At 41.6% G+C, this 21878-nt stretch overlaps 1 protein-coding gene across 1 annotated transcript in view; it reads right to left on the bottom strand.

The window, feature by feature from the left end:
- Nucleotides 1–21878, bottom strand: part of gbe1b (glucan (1,4-alpha-), branching enzyme 1b) — a 144307-nt gene that overhangs the window by 90517 nt on the left and 31912 nt on the right. The window contains exons 6-7 of the mRNA XM_083886192.1: nucleotides 20360–20450; nucleotides 15932–16141 (exon numbers count right to left, since the gene is read on the bottom strand). Of these exons, the coding sequence (XP_083742318.1) occupies nucleotides 15932–16141; nucleotides 20360–20450 (301 nt within the window). The remainder of the gene's footprint in view (nucleotides 1–15931; nucleotides 16142–20359; nucleotides 20451–21878) is intronic.

The raw sequence follows: 21878 nt of genomic DNA, 5'->3' as shown, positions 1-21878 counted from the left end.
CTCCCTGATTTGTTCTTTGCAGCTGTTTATTTTGTTTGTGGGTGGGGCCTTAGGAAGCTGCCTGCTGATTGGCTAGGTCTGGAACTTATAATTGTAAGTGTCGAACGTTTGACAGATTTTGTCAGATATCAATGGAGAAAACTTGGGGAACTCCATCACTTGCTTTTGCACTCCCCGATTTGTTTTTTGTTTATGGGCGGGGCCTTAGAAAGCTGCCTGTTGATTGGCTACTGAGTTTTGGAGCAACAGCTCAACGGACCGAAAGTTGTCACAGGTTTGGAGTTGCTGTCCGTCTGGAACTCATTCCCCAAGTTTTCCCGTCAACATCCAACAAAATAATTGAAAATATCTAACGTTGACAGACTTTAGATATTTACAATTATTTTGTCGGAGTTCCAGGCGGACAGCTACTCCAAGCCCGTGACGACTTCTGGTCAGTAGCCAATCAGAAGGCAGCTTCCTAAGGCCCACCCACAAAAAAAAAAAAAAAAACATGGCACAAACAACAAAATAGGGGGTGCAAACAAATGGCGATCACTGCAAACATAAAGTGTATTTTCACAAAAAATTTTATATTTTGAACGATTATACCGATATGTTATTTGCAATTTCTGAATTTTGATTTTGTGGGAACTCAAAGTGTTGTCTGCTTTGTTTGGAAACATTGACGCAAATCTAATTCCATAGATTTAGGAGCATATGGAGGTAAAGTTGACAGCGTTTGTGTCGCTGGCGGCTCGTGTTTGGTCAGTGACACTCATAATAAGCACCTCTGCAGGCAGAAAAAACATAGACACATTTAAATGATTGTTTTGGTGGCAGAAAGGCCTACTATAAGGGATCACCTTGAACATGGATAGCACAATTTTCCTATCCATCAGTTTTGACATCATAATGACAAGTTGAAGCAAAAAGGTTTTTCTTTTAGCTTCAACTAAACACAAGCCCCCCTTTCACAGCTGCTGTTTACTTTGTTCAGTCCAGGCTTCTGTAGATGACCCTCCACCACTGAAGATAAAAGGCTTCCTCTATGTTACAAAACACAGTGATTATATTATTATGATGATTATAATATCACATTTCTGATGCGAGATAACCCCTCCTTTAAATTCCTCACATCCTGCTCCTCCTGACACCTCTCATAGAGTCAACATCATCTCTTTAATGCCTATATATTTTGTTCAATCCCTGTAGACCTGGATATGAATAAGACATTTTTTTTTTTACTTTTTTTTAATGTTTGTGTTTGATCTTGTGTGGCAGATTTTATTTGCACTGCTTCGGATAGAAGATGAGAAATCTTATGTTTGAATTGTGATGCTGGGATGTAGGGTGGAAGTAATGAAGAACTGCTTATTTTTGATATTGATATTTTCTATATATTCACTATTTATTACCCGTTTGGACACAGAGTGAACCGCACAAGAGGAGAGGGGGAGAAGAGCTAAACCGTAAGGCTGAATTTTCATTATTAATCAATTAATTTGATCCATTTAAGAAGCCATTTATGTTTGAGTGGGAACAGGGTTTGGATGGTATATGCGAGATTTTGGCCACTTTTTGGCAAAAAAGTTGTCACCCGGCCAAAAGTTCTGGTGCCAATGCCAAATAATTAAAGCTCCCATAGAACGTTTTTGTTGGTGTGTATCTACGCCATTACCTTATTTAAGAAGCCCTGAAGGTTCTAAACAAACAGTTCAGCCACTGCTGAGAACGTTGTGTTGTAATGTAATCTCGGGCTCAGCGAGATCTCTGAAAAAACCCGGTTCGGTTACGTAAACAGCATTTCCCCTGAACAGCAGATCCTCCTGCTCCGGGCACTAGGTCGGGCACATCCGGTTACGTACATAGAACCGCAGAAGAAGAAGAACGTTAGTTGTGGAGGTGTTTCACGAGCGACAGTGTCTTCTGACTCTGAGTCCGACTCTGGGTCAAAGTCGTTAAAGGGACTGCGGTGCATCCACCGTTCCAGAGGGGGGAGCTGTGCTTCTGAGAGCTGGTGTGCTAATTACGTCACTTCCAGGTATTAGCCAATCACAAGACCGTTGGTAAAAAGCTTTCGCTGGCTGGCCAATCACAACACAGTCTGTCTTCTGGGTGTGAGATTTCCGTCTGAAACTGATGAGAGCTTCAGTGAGGAGAGATTTCTGTCGGCTCATTTACAGCAACTAGGAGGTTTTTTTCATAAAAACAAGTTAATGTATGTAAGTAGACCTCCATAACTCGCATATATGTGCGATAGGACCATTCTATGTGAGCTTTAAAGCAATGATTAAGGGGCCGTGTACGCAAAAACGAGACGGCGTTTCAGGACCTGAAGTTGACATAAAGAAGCAGCCGAACACTTGATTTCAATGAAACAGAGACACAAAACCGACATAAACAGAGAATCGTGACAAGCCGCGGCGAGACGTCACACTTATTCCCTTATCCTTTATTTTATCAGACCCTAATGTGTTTCTGGTTAATTAAGCAGGGCATTCATTGCTTATTTCTAATTCAGTTATAATAATTGGAGTTTTGCATGCTCTGTTTACAGTTTGTGGAATGTTTGTTTTCCAGAATTCAATGAAAACTTGGATCTTAGATTTTGTGCATTTTTCTCGTGTTTGTGTGTGTGTGTTTGTTACGTGTGTTTATTTAAGAATACTGTACGTCCGGCATTAAATATGCATGGCCTGAATTTTGAAAAATATATCAAATATAAGATATTTTCTAGCGTAAGCTCTGTCTCGGACATTCAGAGAGATCCCATCTTAGCCAGAATTGGAGAAAAATAACCTTTAATATATTTGTTTTCCCATCATCCCTCTCTCTCTCTCTGTGTATATACACACATATTGATATCTACAGTAACGGAGGGGGAAAAAACCCACAACAAACCAGACTCTGAATTAGAAAGAAAAGTTTGACACCGTACTGCATTTGTTTTTCCCTTCTCCGATTTGACGCCGCACTGAAGGGCAGCTCAACATTGTTTTTGCTTGAATGATGCAATTTCCTCGTGTCAAGAAGCTAGTGAAGCGGCGAGGAGTCCCACATTCATGCCTCAGCAACACTTCAGAAAAACATTTCCAAACCGCAGACGTGTGTCCACCAAATAACACAACAAGTAAGTATCTTCATGTACAGAAAAATAATAATAATAATAATGACATCATTGTTATATTCACGGGGATGATTAACAATACGTCCGCTACAGCAAGACTCAAAAGGACTGACCCGGTTTTCTCTTCTTTTATTGTTGGGCGAGTCAAGAAAAGCACGGCACAAAATAGATATAAGTGTCTTGCCGTCTGTGCTCGGCTCCTCGGGGGCGACCAACCCCGACACTGTCTTGACAGGTGTGAAGCTGCATGTTACATCAGCACTTGCTGGTTCCCTTGGGGAGACGCACAAGGGAGCCCAGCCCCGATCCGATATAGCAGCCTGGCTGGGTGGTCACGCAGACCCTGTGATTAATAGATTAGGTCCTCCACTCCACTGTGCCGAGCCAACAAAGGCTCAGACACAATGTAACCCCCACGGGATGCAGATAATAGCCAGCGAGAGCCAGGGGTGTGAGATGAAACCATACTGCCACATTAGGACCCACAATGCCATTCATCATCAAGTCCAATTACAGTGAAGGGAGGGGGGGGGGGGGGGGGAAGTTGGATCTCGGTACCTGACGCAACACGCCACTTATCTATGCGGTTCAATGAAGTTATCACTCAGCCCCGGTGAGGCGCTAATGCAAAAGCAAATTGCAAACTGCGCCGTCGCCATGTTCAAACTCAGCGGCTGACAGTGAATCCTGGTTAATAAAGTAAAGCGCTAATCTCGCCACGTGTAGTTGGAGATAAGGTAATCTGTCATCTGTGCTGTTGTTTTCCTTCCCGCCACCACTGTTAGAAAAGCCACGGCGAGTCCGTTTAAACAACATGCGTGCGTTCTTAAATGCCGAGCTGCTCCTTTATCAGAGTTTATTCTCCTCATTCAGCTCAACGCGGCGGCGACGGCGGCGGCAGCTAATGATACGGTATTTACATCCTGTCGCGATCCAAGCAGATACGTGGAAAAACAAAAAACACCTCGTGTTTCCAGACGTCAATTTTCCTTCTTTTTTTTTTGTTTTAACATAAAAGGGCGTCATGGTAACTTACTGGCCCCCGCGACGGCAGAGATTTAAGTCCCTGTTTTCACAACATCACAGGTGAGCTGCAGATAAGTGCAAATAAATTTAAGCAGCTGGCAGGTCATTCCACAAGTGTGACGCTCAAACAACAGCGCCAGACAGCCTGATGGATGAAGTGCGTTTGTTCGGCCAAAAAGGACAAATAAGGTCTTTTATTTAACACTTTTCAAACTTTTCTACTCCGGCTCCTGCAGCACTAACCCCTACACATACCCTTCCTGATATCACAGGACTGGAAAAAGAACAACTCCACCATTTTAACTCTATTTACATGACCACTGAGAAGTGAAACGTGTCGTCTAATGTTTGTCTACGTCTGTGTTTTCATGTCCGATTCATGGGGATGTAGTATTTCAACATTATCCTTGTCAAGGTGTGCTAAAGGTGTATGAAACCCCTTTTCCACTGGAGTGCCACGCTAGCACAGTAGAGCCACGAGCAAGACGTCCGACACTGGAATCAAGCCGAACAATGCCAATCAGTTAAAACAGACATAACAATCCTAAAACATGTGGTTTAATCTCCAACAATTACCAGGGAAATGTCTAAAATCTCAATATTTAACAGAGGAGTCTGGGCTATTTAGCGGCAACACTGCCGAAAGCGGTGATCGCGACCTGAACTGATTCTAATGAATCCAATGATTCAGTTACACTGAAAACAAGTGCTTTACAAGTCATTAGTTTGTGTTTTTGTGTTGTGTATAGAACAAAGTCACGGCAGTTTCATGGAGCCGTGATACATACATGTATATATATACATACATACATGTATACATATATGTATACATACATACATACATACATATATGTATATATACATACATACATACATATATGTATATATACATACATACATACATATATGTATATATACATACATACATATATACATATATGTATACATACATATATACATATATGTATACATACATATATACATACATACATACATATATGTATACATACATACATATATATACATACATACATGTATATATGTATACATACATATATATACACACATATGTATATATACATATATGTATACATATATATGTATGTATGTATACATACATATATATACACATACATATATACATATATGTATATATACATAAATACATATATACATACATACATACATATATATATAAATATGTGTATATATATGTATGTATACATAAATATACACATCTACAAATATATACATATACATACACATATATACATATACATATATATATATATATAAATACATATACATACATATATATACATACATATATATATATATATATATATATATATATACATACATATATGTCGTGGACCTGTGTGCAGAGCATCATCTCCCACCACTGGCCATAATAACTCCCCAGGGCTATAGACAGAGCCTTTAAAAAGGAGCAGAAGTCGAGTTATCCCTCGGATCACTCGATTTACATTATGCTGAAAGGCTATTATGGGATAATTAATAAATAATACCCCATCCCGAAAAAAAAAGAATCTGCCATGCACACATTTGGAGCACAATTTATTCATGAAACTTCACAATTTCATTCATGAAAATGGTTAAGTCAGCTGCTGGGATACATTAAGCACACGTGGAATTATGGAAATGTATGACCGACCAAAACGTCCTGTAATGTATTTTCAATTACTTATGTGACTAAAAGTTTAAAAAAAAAAAAAAAAAAAAAATCTCCATTTAGATGTCACTATTACTCCAGTAAAACACAGCAAGAGTTGGCCACTCAGCACTGTGTGCATGTTTGTGCTGGGTATCACATTGTTAAGCAGCCTTTCAGGCAGACTGGTGAGTCTGGCTGCCTCACAGGGTAAACTCTCTCTCCCCCTCGCTGTCTGACAGACTGTCCCTGTATTGCTGTGCTTTGTGTCAGCTATCTGCCATTTGTCTGGCATTCTCCGGGCAGCCTGGCAGCTCGCTGTTCTCGCCTGGCATCCGACGAGAGACGTTCTGCTGCCTGCGAGACTGTCGTCGCCGCCGCCGCCGCCGTCGTCGGAATGTGTTTGCAACCTGTAATTAGTATCACCTTGTAGTCGGTGTCTTTTCACGAATCAATTCAAGTCTTTTTGAGTTTGCAGCTTCCTTCGACGCACAATATTTGAACATGCATCATCACCTATAGGTCCAGTGTGTAGCATTTAATTGAATACAAGCATACACACAGGTTTGTTTGTGTCAGTGTAGGTTTTGCTTTAGCATAAAAACCGCCTTAAAATAACCCCCTTTTTATGTGCCCTTAATTAAGAACGAAGGGGCTTCAGGGAGGCTGCCATGGTGAGCAATTTGAATTTTGAAGCAGAGGCTTTTGACGCGAAAGGAAGGAAATGAAGTCCTTGAAAGGGAGAGGTGAGAGGAGGACTTTTGAAGAGGAGAACTATGACGTGGATTCAAGGATTGAGAGATAGAGGTAGCTCTGTTTCAATATTACGCAAACATTAAATGTGTGTGAAGGTAACATTTCACAAAATAATAGTTAGATAATTCAGTATATTCAAGTTCCAAAGTTGCTCAAAAACATTCACAATTTGAATAAAGTGACATCATGATTGAGGATCTGTGCCGCAGGTGCACCCCTGGTAAACTCCCTGTGGGAATAATACACAACTCCTTACATGGACATCCAGGGGGTGTGTGCTTATAGGTCACATATTTAGGTATTTAAAAATGTGTTTTTTCTGTCTTCTTATGTGTTTTTGAGTCAAAAATTATGATTATTAAAATATTGCATTTTTAGTAGCGATATAAAGAAGCAATAATTGTGCAGAAGTCACAAAATTAGACAGTTTTTTTCAATTATTTTTGTTCATAACGAGCTAAAAACGAACTTTCAACTGTGACGATTTTCCAAATTTCAATCTGATTTTAAACATTTTGAGTACTTTTTGCTCAGGTGTGTTCATAGACTTTTTTTCATCAGATTGCCTATAGGTTGTGCTGAAGAAAAGGATATAGGACACTCGATATTGCATGTTATTATAGCCTCTGTATATACTGTAAATTTAAAGATAGTAGAGCTGCAACTAACGATTATTTTGGTCCACAAAAAAAAACTGTTGATCAGTGTTTGTCAAAGCTGGCAATGATGACGTTCTCAAATGTTGAAGAACTGAGCTGAAACGATCAGAAATCTTGTTTAATAATGAAAGCCCATTAATCGATTACCAAAATAAAAGCACAAATGCTCCGCGTTCTAAGGGTTAAGATCCTGATTAAATTAAGTCAATAACTCTTCTTCACTAACGCCTAAGAAAGAGGCAAATCACCCTAGCTGTACAAATAAATACCTACGCTAGTTTGCCAACGCGGCTATTGTGTGTTGCAATGTGTACCCAACCCACTTGCACATGGTTAATTACAAAAACAGGCGAAGTGGAACTTGGCAGCGAGCCTTGAGGGAGAGTGCAGCCTTGCAGACTTTATTGAGGAAGTAACAGTCCCTGGGGTCGCAGAGAGCAGAGAAGGGAGGATAGGCAACACTGGGCACCACTCAATTAGTATTTGTTAGTATTGAATTAAACACCACTTACAAATACTGTTGCTAGATCGGTGGAGATGGCTAATATTTATTGGCAAAATTAGTTAAGAAGTAGTAGGAAATCCCTTGTAATCATAATAATAATAATAATAATAATTAATACAGATTTCTCATCCCTGCACTCTTTGCTCAAACAGATGGCATTTTCTTCTTTGTGTCACACAGGTTTAAGGAGCAGGGGGCGACGAAGGTACAGAGCTGCTGGGTTCTTAGCATCCAGCACCTTCTGGTAGCTCCGACGAGCCACCGCGCACACCTACAGCTAAGCTGAGCTCATTAGCTAAAGCTCACCAGAGGGGAAAAACAGCTTTTCCTCCTCCCTGTGTGACCCGATGGGGCAGAGGCAGCACACTGTATATCATGGGTACTAAATAGTGAAATGACTGAATGTGGACTTACTTTGACATCTGAGGACGCTGTGCTGAAAAACACACACAAAGTGGGAGCTTTTTGTGGTTTCTATTCTGTTTCCTTAAAATAAAGGACTGTCATTTATCAGCAGGGATATTAAGGGTTCGAGCTAAAGGTGCGTAGAACCCAATTGAAATTCAAGGAGTTTTTATTCTTCTTCCTCTAAATGGAATCGCATTTTTGAGGGCCTGAACATACCCTAAAACTCACGGAATTCTGAAAGTCGTTCGGTGAAAAAAACGTGGAAAACTGAAAGTGGGAGGTGCTAAAAAGTGACACTGTCGGGTTTAACGTACATGAACGAAACTTGGTACATGCGTTTCTGAGGTCGGGGTGGTCAAAAAAGTCGATGACGACTTTCCCATGAATCCTACAGGAAGGCCGCCATTTTGGATTGAACGCCAACTCGGAGGCTTTTTTGGCGTTTTCGCACCAACTTGTCCTAGTAATTTTTGCTACGGATCGTCGGAACGGAGAAGCCCAACGAACACGGATTTTAGGTGACTTTGAATGTGGAAAACGGCAGATCTGCTGGGATGTTTACACACCCCGAAACTCACAGATTTCAGCGACCGCATCAATCCTGGTGTAAATTTTACGTCTGAAAGTCGTTTGGTGAAAAAGCAGGGAAAATTTGAAGTTGGAGGGGCTAAAAATTGAAGCAAAAAATGATTCTATTCGATCATCTGCTGTCGGGTTTAACGCACATGAAAGAAACTTGGTACACACGTTCATTAGGTCGGGGCGGTCAAAAAAGTCGATGACAACTTTACCGTGAATCCTACAGGAAGGCCGCCATGTTGAATTGAACGCTAATTCGGAGGTGTTTTTTGTGTTTTCGCACCAACTTCTCCTAGTTTCTTTTTGCTCCTCTTACATGCCTCGTGTAATAATAATAATAATTCTGATTTTATTACCTCACGTTCCTTCCTCACGGATTTCAGCGACCACATCAATCGTGGTGTAAATTCTACGTGTGAAAGTCGTTTGGTGAAAAAGCGCAGGAAAATTGGAAGTGGGAGGGGCAAAAAATTGACGCAAAAAATTATTCTATTAGGTCATCTGTTGTCCGGTTCAATGCACATGAACGAAACTAGACTTTTCCGTGAATCCTACAGGAAGGCCGCCATTTTGGATTGAAAGCCAATTCGGAGGCGCTTTTTGGCGTTTTCGCACCAACTTGTCCTAGTTTTTTTTTTGCTTCCCTTACATGGCTTACGTTCTTTTTATGTTACATACACTGACCAGAGACGCTTCATTAAATGACACATATTCAGCTGCTTGTTAATGCGAAATATCACAAACTAACGAGGTTCACTGATTTACGTGACTTTGAATGTGGCAAATAGCAGATCTACTGGGATGTTTACACACAACAATGTCTCTTGCGTATAGAGCGCGTTCAAAACAAGAGAAAATAATGCCGTGAGTGACAGCTCTGTGGGAGAAAATGCCTGGATGCCATAGATAAGAGCCAGACTGTTTTAAAATGATAGCAATGTGACACTTTATTACTTCTCCTCTGTACCCACTTGTGTAAATAGCATAATTTATATATACGGCTCTTCAAAAAGCAACATGTAAGTGCACGATAATAGAGAAATAAAGATGGAAATAAAGAACGTTATTAAGCAAGACTGTGGCCTCTAATAGGAAAGTCTATATTACACATATTTATAATCACCATAAAACATAATCACGATATCACAATTGCCCAATTCACACGTCATTAACAAACATCTGAATGTAATAAAAAACACACGTATGGAATAATCTCATAAAAGAGAGAATTATTGGCCCTCGGTCCTGAAACACAGAGACGATCTCTCATCAGAGCTTCAGAGCATGAAGCTCAGAGCGAGAGAGAGAGTTTTCAAAAGACTGGCCACAGGCCCACTTTTCATATCTTATGAATTCACACAAAGATTGATGAAAAATGGATGCAAATCATCCAGTGAGGGAGGGGGGGGGGGGGGGGGGGGTGCAGGGTATGGTGGGGGGGGGGATTACAGAACGAAAGCCACATCAAGCTTCTCACAACTCTCTCATCTCAAGGCCCTGATCTCCAGAAAAAGGCTCGGCTTCAGAGGCTGCCCGACCCCGCACGACCCGGACCAGTCACTACTCTCAAGGTGACCTTGTCTTTGAAAAACAACTTGTGAAGGTAACAGAAAAAGTGCACATGCACGCTAGCTTTGGAGCAAGTTTGATGGTTTTTGGTAGACGTCGTCGTTTGTCTAAGTCTCAGGCCAGCTTTGTTGTGTTTATGCTGAAACACGTCTTGAATAAACCCGGAGTAATGGACCCTTTTTCATCACAGCAGACACTATTTCACAGTGAAACTAAACTCTCAGAGTCTGTGTCTGTGGGTGTCAAGTCATGTTATTTGTCGATGCTGGGGCAAATATTCACAAAAGTTGCATATGTACTCCCTCTCTGAACTCCAGCTACTGCATTTGAATTTTGCCATTGGCTTACTCTTACACTTCTGCTTCTGGTAGAAGATTCATAAACGCTGGAGGTGTTGCTCTTAAGTCATCTTTCTGTTTATCAACCGAGGCATCGATCCACACGGGAACGGAAAGAAACGTAAGCAATATTTTTCTCCGTCATTCCAAAAAAAAGTTTTCCATAAACGGCAGGAAATTAATTCATCCACACAAAACGACTCATAACGCTGCAGCACACATGCCAGGACTGCGTGTGGCGCTATAGGCTATAGTCGAGCACGCACAAAAATCAAGCGCACAAATAAAGCTTTAATCGCACACAAAGTACAATCACAGAAATAGAGACAGAATGAACTAAGCCAGGGGGGATAGGAAGGTAAGAAAGGAAAATTTGTTATCGCAATGCGAACAGCTAATGTTGTGCGTGGGTTTTCTCCGGTTCCCTAAAGTGGTAGAATATGGACGGAAAGAGGTGGATGATGACGACAACAACAACAGAGAAAGTAACAATGAATGCCAGCGCAAGACAGAGGCAGGACTATGATTATCATCGTTTTCCCAAAAGTATTGTATTGATTGTCTACAACAAAACACAAGGATGGCGTTTTGAGATTTTCCCAAAAACTGGGACCAATTTCTATCCATCCAATTCTCTCGTCTCACTAAAGAAATCCACTCAAAATCGGGTAGAGTGGAAAAGGTTTCTTTTTATTTACCCTAATTAGGGTTCCACTTGAGTTTTAAGAAAGCCTGGGTCATGCTATTGCTCAAAAGTAAGAGTGTAAGTCTAAATACTGAAAAAAGTGTTCTTTTAAAAACTGTTTCCCGTACTTTCGGGATGTGTTCCAATGTACGGTGATTAAAGCCTTACTAAAACGACAAATCTAATAGTGTCCAAAGCTCTGCACTGCATAAACTCTCTTGACAGGAAAGATGAATATCGATTGTTTTAAATGCAGCTCAGTCCTCTCAACAACCGCGTCGGTTTTCAGTCACCTCAAAACTACTTCTCGGATTTTCAACAGCTTTGGAACCAATATTCTTAACACACCGAGCGAAGGCGCATTTGACTCCAACGCAATTTAATTTTACCAGACGCAGGACGGTGGCAGGAATCTATCTCGACATCCTGCTCTCCACACTGAGGTGAATGTCTTATGAGGGAGAGCTGAAGAGAAACACACGCCCGACTAAAAATAAATAAAAGGTGCACTTTGATAAAGATGCGGCACGTAAGAGGCAGCAACGAGGAAATATATCTTTGCTCTTTGCGATAGCCTGCGTCAGTCGGCTTCTTTCAACCTAATAAGAACATCATGGTCGGACTGTGATGGCTGATAGCGGAGGCCGGCTTGATTAAAAACGGGCTGTGTTTCTCGCACGAGGTTCACCTCGGCTAGCCTCCGAGGTTCATTTCCTTCTAAAGGGAGAAGCAGAAAAGCTTGACACGAACGACACGTCCAAACAACCTGCGCCAGGCGGAGAAGACAAATGAACCGACTATGACACCGCGGAGCTCCTTTGGGCTTTTACAAATGACTCCTCGTATGCCTCCCAGTCGTGGCATATGTCTGCACCGTGTCTAATGAGTGCTTCTGATATGAGGCGAGTTCAATAACTAATGAAAGGAAAAAAAAAGAAAAAAGCCTTGCTCTCTTATTATAGCCTCCATGCCTGACACTAAGCATTGTGTAATGCATTGCAAATGGCTGCACACTGACACACACTTATTAAAAGCGTCTGATAGACTCAACACTGCCCCTTTTTTTTTTTTAAAGTGCACTGGGATCCTTCTGTGGGCACCGAGGCAAGAGGAGAGACACTTAATTACGAGGGCCTGCAACAACAGCACCGCACCACGGTTTGGTCGGAAAAAAGCGGGCCTCCCTGGACATCCGACTTCTCACCTTTCTCTTCACACCGTTGTAATTAGCTGGTAATGTGAATGTAACTAGAGCGACATCAAAAGCGATACAGGTCCCTGATTGGTCAAAAGTGAATCGTCTGGACAAAAAGAGTCCAGTATTAATATTGTTACCGTTATTCTAACTTCATTTTAGAACGGTTAGGAATCAGAAAGCGTTCATGTCGGGCAGTGGCGCCAACACCGACCAATGTCAGCTTCACAGCCACGATGAAGCAACTTCTACACAGTTCGGAGCACTTACGGTTCATGACGTAACATCCACAGCAACAAACACTAGAAAAGCACTCGGAGAGCGAAGACCTCCGCCAAGGCAGCTCAGTGCCGACAAAATAGCGGAAAATAAAAAACAGTGCTAGCGTCTACAGATCACACCCAAAATTTAACCACTTGTTCCTGGTCACATTGCGGACATTTCCTGAAACAAACAAACTATAAATAGTGGTGGATAAAGCAATAGTATGCACGCACTGTGCCACACGTTGCTTACGCTAGCATTAACACTTCCAAGTATCCTTGCTGTGAGGAAACAATGCTAACCACTGGGCAACTGTGATCGGTACGATTGGGGACTTTCAACCTTTTTAAATCACCTTTTCCCCCCTCCTCACCTGAGGTGGCGCTGCATCAAGAATTGGGTCAATGACAAATAAAGCTTCTAAAAAGTAATTTCAATATAGATGTAGTTTTACATTGGAGAGTACCACCTGACATGGAAAGTGTACCAGAAGCCAAAACATGAAATAATATCATTATTTGAATTTACTGAAAAATGTATGAAAATGAATAGGTTTTATAGAATAAAGTGATGTGATGTTTTTTGTTGTTGTTGTTTTTTTAAATAATGGACTTGGACACAAAAATATGCACGTCATGTCATTGACCCAATTACTTGAAGGAGAAGATGAGACAACAACGAACAAGAAAACTCGCTCATATGTTACTTTTATGTAGGACAACATCAAATCCTATGATTTTATGTGAACATACAACACATTATACGCTGCAACAACGGACTCAGACATTATTTTCTTCCGGCTATCGTTCCACACGTGCATAATGTTTTAGTTGTGTTTACCCACAATTCCCTGCGTTGTAGTCCGCTTCCTGCAAAACGTATGTTTTTAGGCGGACCAGAGTTTGCTTCTTTTGTGTGAATCAGAGTTTCTGAGCAAACTGACTTGGGTTCGATTAAGACGTCTTGTGTGAATAAGCATCTGTATAAACTCATAAATCTCTCATTCAATACCACAGGAATATCAGATTGACAGCAAATCTGAGTGCACGGCCACTTCGCTGAGAGTTTTGATCCGTCGTTATTTCCCCCTTCTTGCGATTGACCTTCAACACTTCACGCTGCATCAGATACGTGGACTCGGAAAATAAAAAAAATAAAAAAAATGAAATTGTATGTCAGCTACCATTCAGCCTCATTTATCAATCCCATCATAAATGTCACTTTTCCTCACCATTTTTTGGGGGTTTCAAATTCAGAACCTTTACAACACGACCCGCTCATTAATCAATCTTCTTCTTAAAGGTTGAGTGTATATTTTATACTCCACCTGATGAAGCCGCAGCTGGTTTAGCATCATATATAAGACTGAAAAACACCTCCACATGGAGTTATAAGTGCAGTAATCGGTGGGCAGTTCACTGCTTTTGTAATAGAAATGGAAGTAAAAGTATAAGGATTAAGAAAACAGGCTCTTGTATCAGATCATACAAAAGGTCTATTGAGGCAGATCTATTGTTAATGGTACAAATACATTAGTGTGTCATTTTATTCCTCACCTAATTACAATGTGCAGCATTCTGTATTAAATATGCTCTTAAGGCTCTCGCAGCTTCTATAACAGACTCCGCAATCACCTGTCACACTTTATTTTCCAAGTGAAAATGTTAATTGGACTTTTGCATCGCAAACGCATCAAACTCACATGCTTTGCTTTAACCGCCGCGCGCTAATGCTGATCTAAAAATATGTGGCGGGCGCTGCCAATGCACTTGATGCATAATTATGCTAAACAGAACACAGCTCGGGGTGAGGCGGTGTAGGAGGACGGACGCAGTTCCAATTCAAAACTTGAAAGGTACAGATCGTATACACTCAGAAAGAAAGAAGACTTTAACTTCAATTTAAGACGACGGCAAACGGTTTCTTTGATGTTACAGATCTACAGTGCTGTGCAAAGAAAACAGCTTTGTTGTTTTTGTGTCTGTGATCTTTTGCATTGGAGTGATGTGACAGAAAGTTGGGTCTCGTACATCAACGAATTGTCGATGTGTTTGACTCGATTGTATGTGAGGCTCAAGCATGACTGGAATAGGCCATTTTCACAGCAGATATTTGTTGACATGAAATTAAAGACACGTGGTTGGTGTAGTGGTTTGCGCTCTTGCCTTTGCAGCAGGAAAACGGGGTGTTTGCTTGTTTTCGTCGTGTTTGCGTGGTTCTCTGGTTTCTTCCCACAGTCCAAAAACAAGCAGATTTGGGGATTTAGGCAAATTGGACACTGTAAATTGACCATAGGTGTAAAAGTGGATGGTTGTTTGTCTCTATATGTTGGCGCTGTGATGGACTGACGATGGACTCTACCACGCCTAGCGCCCTGTCAGTTGAGATTGGTACAGCTCCCCGCCCCCGCGACCCTCATGTGGAGGATAAAGCGACAGAAGATGGGTGGATATTATCGGCATGAGTCTGCAAAACATGATGATAATTTCATGACCGAAGAGACAAAACGAACTCTGCAGTTGGGAATCGGGAAAAAAGTATTGAATTATTGGTATCAGGATCGGCTTAAGCACACAAACGATATATTGGCATATCGGTTAACGGCAAAAAGTACAAATATTGTGTTTAAGAGAGCCAGTGTCATGCTATTGTTTAAGTGTAAGTCACACTCAGGCCCGTCGCGAGAAGGCAAGCAAACCAAACAATTGCTTGGGGCCCTTAGCTGGCCTGTGGCCCAAGACAACGAGACAACAAGACAACGGTTATAAATAATACGCAACGACAAACTGTGTGAGGGCCCCTTTAATTTCTGTGATAGTCAATGTAGTAGGAGCAATGAAACTGTTATCGGGATCCCTCTCAAGGGTGCACCTCTAAGGAGTTGCTGACAGCAGGTAGCCAGGTTTGTGATCACTGCTGCCTTGGGCCTCCATGTCCATTTTACTTGGGGCCCCAAAATTCCTTGAAACAGCCCTGGTCACACTAATAACTTGACACTTGAACCTGTTTGTTTGTCCGTGTGCTACATGACGTAATGTTACTGTACGGTCATTATAGCATTGCTCAGTGGCCCGAGACTGCCATTCAGCACTGGATTCATGTTCTGCACTTGTGATTTAGATGACACACGTATAAAAAGCGAGACAGGGTCAGGCGGTACAAGTACCTGGAGTAGTTGAAGAGGCGGCTGTCCCAGAGGCTGTGCTCCCCTCGGGGCGGAGAGTGGAAGAAACACGAGTCGGAGCCGTCAAAGCGGTTCAGTCCATCCTCTGTGTTCTGGGAGGCGTGACTGTGAACAACGTCCAGCAGCACCACAATGCCCATGGAATGCGCCACGTCCACCAGCTGCTTCAGCTCATCCGGGGTGCCGTAGCGACTGCAGAACATACAGCGCAAGTGTGTCAGTTCATCACATCCACACCCACTTCACTTCATACTTAGCTTAATGTAAAGCTATAGTCTGGACGGGAAGCGTTCCAGGAACAAATTACAGATACATTTGGGACTACACCACATAATATATGCTCACTGGTGTCTTTAGCTAAAGTGTTAGGTGTTCAACTGCACATCGGCGCAAAAATCTAATCAGCCAAATCACACGGCAGCAACTCAGGCATGTAGACACGGTCGAGACGACCTGAAATGAGTACTTCAGAAAGTCAGCTACTGGGATTTACAAGCCCATCCATTATAGTTGATAGAGAATGGTCCAAGAAGAAGGAGAAAATATCCAATTTCCAAAATGAAAATGCCGTGTTGGTTAGACTGGTCAGTTAAGAGTGGTAAAAAATGAAAAATGATAGAAAGACAAAAGTAATTTGCAAGAATATCTTAAACAACCACTGTTTTCAACACAGTTATGCAAAAGACCATATTTGAAGACCTTGGGCTTCAGCACCAGGATCACACACAAGTTGGCCTTGTGTACCTAATAAAGTGGCCAATAACCTCGAGGCTTAACAGCCAAGGAAAAATGGCAGCCAAAATATCCACTTCTGACGTACATTTATGACCAGTATGAGCTCTTATTCAGGTCCTAATGTCACTATATTCACAAAAGTATGCTAGCTCACGTGGTCCAAAACAAGCTTTTTTTTGTATTTGTTTGTTCCTTTCCAGGGTCAAATCCACGACATGGACTAAAGTATTTGGCCACACCTGTTTTAACAAGTCCGGGTGTCAAGTTCTCGGGTGAAAATCAGATATTGATCGAAACAACACAGTGTTGTGGTTGTAGCCGCTGTAGCGCGACGTCACGTCACCTCCGGAGCTGCTCTAAGTCTTCCAAGAAGCTGTGTGGAAGCTGTGGTAACCCTTTGTTATGAGTACACGCTATTAGCATGCTAGTTAAGATAGCAAACTAGTTAAGCATGCTAGAATAAAGCAATAGCATTTAGTTTATAAACACAGACCCAAGAAAAATTGGAGCCACAAATTGAACTTGCACTTACCCATCTTATACAAGCAATTCGGCTTCGCTGTGGGCTTTCATTACGTTTTCTCCGCTGCTATGCTAACCTGTAACACACCGCGGCGTGCGCACAGCACACTAGCTAGCTAGTGGCCTACTTCAGTTCCGTGTTGTAGTTATGCTAACGCATCCTCAAAAAAGGAAACATTTCAAAGAGAGACTAATAGATTTTTAAGACCTTTAAAAAAATTGCATTTAAGACCTTTTATGAGATTTTAGGAGAATTTAAGACATTTTAAGGCCTTAAATTCAAATTATTGAATTTAAGACTTTTTAAGACCCCGCAGATACCTTGTAATAGTAGTAGTAGTTGTTTATAAAGTGTTACCAGAGCGGCTCTAGCTGCAAAAGGGGGAACCAACTCCACAGTAAAGTACTGTACATGTACTAAAACATTCAGTAGAACACAGAGTAAACACTTTCCCCCCCTAAAATAAACCTGGTTGATGACTTACGTAAGGTGAGGACACCGACAAAAGTTGTGTACAATCACGGCGTCAGCAGGGCTATAATTAAGGAGCAAGTGCAAGAGCGCGCGCCGACTGAATTTAAATCCGCAAACCGAAATGTGTTTGTGCTCTGAATAACAACAAGGACATTATCTCGTGATCGCTCATCGTCAAGTGGGCATGCTAGGACTTTTGTCACTTGATAGCTTTAATACAACTTGTCTACTGCGCTTAATTGTTATTTAAGGAATAATGAAGAAGACACAGTGGAAAGTAAAGTGTACACACACACACACACAACAACATCTTTGTGTACAGCCCTGATCTTGTCTCATAACGACTTTCTGTCCTTCCAGCTATCGTCATATCAGCTTCCTTTACAAAAACAGGACACGGCGACAGTATTAGCCGCCTTCCCGCTACTCATCCGCTCAGGTTTTAAATGACAGCGAGGGATCAATCATGGGTGAAATTACACCATATACATTACACTTTGGGTTTATGCTCTATATTCGAGAGAAGGAGGGATCTCTGAAAGGAGATAAATATTCCGACTAGTCCTCCTTTATCTCAAAACTTTTATCCGCCACTTCCTGGATTAAAGGCAAAAAGGTATTTACAGAGTGTTTTTTCCCCCCCCGAAATCAGACTTCCTAACCTTGAGTTAAGGTGACTTGAGTCGAGCGAGCAGGAAGTCGCTCACAATCAGCCGTGCAAAATATTATATTACCTTAAACTATTTGGGTTTCGTTGGACGCTGCTCGCGGCAGGAAAAAGTGACGCAAACGAGGAGTGTTTTCAGTTTTCAGTGCATCCAAAAACAAACCGTGCGCATCTGTCACGTTCAAGGGTGTCAAATTTAGGTGAAATTATTTCCATTTGACAGAAATTGAAGACAAAATAATTAGAATTACTTCTATTATAAGCAGAGGCAGGCACTAGGTTTGCGCATGACGCCGTTTCCGTGACGACTGACCGGAAAAAGATGCGCGTGACGTCATGTTTACGTGCCGCGACACCGGAGTCCAGGCACCGTTTAGCAGTTAGCTCCATTGGCTGTGTTAGCTCCTTTAGCGCCGGTTAGCGCGCCTACAGACAAACTGGAGCGGTCTGTTTTATTACAGGAAAAGAGCAGCGCTACAAATAACTAGCGTACATCTGTACTGCGTATGTGTGACTCTGTTTTTAAAGTTTAGCGTTACTTTAGAGACTGATTTTAACAATCGGAAGTCACGTAAACATGACGTCACAACGTCTTTTTTCCGGTCAATCGTCATGCGTCAACGTTGAAGCCGTTAACCGCCGTTAACCGCCGTTAATGCGTTAACGTTCCCACCACTAATTATAAGTGTTTGTATTGATCCAGAGGCTGCCAAATTTACACACTGTACCTTTAAATGGCAACACACTCTGACCACACCCAGTGGTTTTTGAACTGACATTTTTTTCCCCTCCGCTTTAAATAGAAGAGAACATATTTGGAGAAGAGGGGGCAGAATGACTGAGAAGAAGCGAGGGGGGCGGACCTTCCAGAGAAGCGGCTTCAGGTCACGGCGCCCGACATCCCCCTGTCAATCACACCGTGGCCACACACATACACACACACATTAAGGTCAAGCTGTTTTTATCGTGCATTTTTTTTTCCATAATTTACAAAGTGGATATCACATTGTATTGAGGAAGACCTTCAACTGGTGATTGAGTCTACAAAGTCCTCACAAGAGTTTACTAATGTTATAAATCAAGCAAAAAGTGGATATTGTCTCGTAGACTAACACACACACTGACTTCAAGTCACCCTTGATGGACATTGAACAGAATACGAGGTTGAGACGCATTTTATTTTCATTATTTATACATTGACTATAGTGGAAATTTAACACACAAACGCTGGTGTTTGTGTGCAACTACACACTCTTAGAAATTAGGGTTCCAAAAGAGTCCTTCTACAAGGGCTGAGGTTCTACCTGGAACCATTTGCTTCTGAAAAACCCTTTCGCGAAGAAAGGGTTTTAAAAGGGTTCTTGGTAACACTAATGGTTCCAGTAAGATCCAGAGAACCCTTTAAAACCCATTTCCTGAATAAAGGGTTCTAAAAGGGTTCTTGGTGGAACCCTCCAAAAAGGTTCCAGGTGGAACCTTTATAAAAAGGTTCTACCTGGAGCCAAAAAGGGTTCTCCTATGAGGACAAGCCGAAGAACCTTACATGGTTCTACCTAGCACTTTTATTTCTAAGAGTGCAGTCCACGTTTTGTTTTTAAATTGTTAAGACACATTTTAACATGCAGTTAATTGTAAATAACTGCCAGATATTTAACGTTATTCCAAATATTTTCTGGATCTTTCAGTTCAGATGGACATTTCGAGGCTTTAAGGGTCAACATCATTTTTTTAAATACTGTGAATATACTATGTAGAACTGCAATGCAGTGCATGCATACAATGTAGATTGGAGTGACAGTCCCTTAGTTTTTAATTATTAATAATTTGTCATAATTGAAAAGCTGTATTTTATTAGATGGAGTGAAAAAAAAATAAAGAAAAATAACATTGGCATCAGTTTTAGACAAATCTGTCAACTTCCTCCTACCTATAAATAGCAAAACACATGGGAGTTGATATTAGAAAAATCAATATGATACAAAGCATACAGTGAAAGAGAGGCAATATTTACCTGGACGCAGCAAAGAAACTGGTGATCTGATATCCAAAGCTGGCGTAGTAGGCGTGCTCCATGATAGCCATCATCTGAATACAGTTGTAACCTGAATACAAACGGGAAAAAGAGCAGAAATGTCACTACTATATAAAAAAAAGAAAAAAAAAAAGAAGAAATATCACTACTACTGTACATATCACTACCGTAATGCCCTGCTAACCCACTTAAATGCTCTCCTAAAGGCTTATGTTACCCCTCGACGACTCTGTTCATCAAAGGATTGTCCGGACTCTGTTCATGTGTTGTTCCACGCTGGTGGAATGTCCTACTGACAATGTCCGGTGAGTAAGTGCTTTTACCCATTTTTCAAGAAATATATGGTAGTTATTTACAGTTGGCTCCATGTCAAAATGAACACTGTAGTGGTAAAACACTATAGTTGTACACAAACGCCAGTTTTTGAGCGTTAAATTTGAAATTTAAATATAACACATATTTAGTCTTTCTCTGAAATGTCCAAAGACTTATGTCGTGCAGGCGTTTTTTTCTAACTGTTGCCGCTGATTCTCTGGCTTCCTGGAACAATGCGAGTGAAATCACCGTAATAACCACATGTCGGTTTTGACGTGCAACTTCTCAGTTTTCAGAAACCGTTGTGCAATTTACGGTGATGCAAAGTGCGCAAACCTGTCGTCTGCGATACACTCGGCGTCAAAGCCTTTTTGGTTGCTTTTTCCTACTGCCCTTCCTGACACAACCCCATTTATCCAGGTTTGGGACCAACACTAGTACAACAGTTCACTGGATGTGGCTTCCCGTGGATGGGGTCAGTTGGACTGTCCAATTAACAATGAGCAATGGGGATTGGGCACCTTGCTCAGGGGGTGCCCTAGTCCTTGACCTGTTGTGGATTTTGGACCTACTGCTTACAAGCCCAATTCCCTTGCATGGGAAACCTTGTCCACGCTAACCCTAACCCTAGTTGCCGTTCCCTAGAAAATAGAAAGACTCCGATTATCTAAACATGATGAATGAATGTTACTCTGTCAAATCAAACATACTTCTCATGTCATAGAAAATATGGAAACAGTTTCCTCAGATGGCAAACATTTTTGTAATCTTGATCTCTTATCCGTGATGTACTTATTTAATTTTCATAATCAACTCAAAACCTGCCGCGCAGATACGAATTCAAATGTGACTTTAACCTTACGGAACAGATCCCTATCGTTGTTTGCCTTTCAGCTCGCACCAGATGAGATGTGGCATTATTTTGCATTTAAATACAGCCCCGCCGCCACTGCTGCTGATGCTGTTGCTGCTACGGCGGCGGCGGTGACATTATTAAAAGGCACAGATATGACTGGCAGAGCAAAGGCAGGAGCAATCTGATCGACGCTCGTTTCCCCTCGGTCGTGTCGCCGTGTTTCATGTCAAAGAATTGCACCTGCAGCAGCTGAGGGAGCGCGCACAATAGGATCCTCCACGAGGGTAAACTCCCGACTATCTGTAGTGATGGCTGCCTTTTTTTTTG

Source organism: Microchirus variegatus (assembly GCF_963457635.1).
Source record: "Microchirus variegatus genome assembly, chromosome: 3".
In the NCBI taxonomy this organism is placed as follows: Eukaryota; Metazoa; Chordata; class Actinopteri; order Pleuronectiformes; family Soleidae; genus Microchirus; species Microchirus variegatus.
The sequence above is the reverse complement of the archived record's forward strand: the minus strand, read 5'-3'. Positions and strand labels throughout refer to the sequence as shown.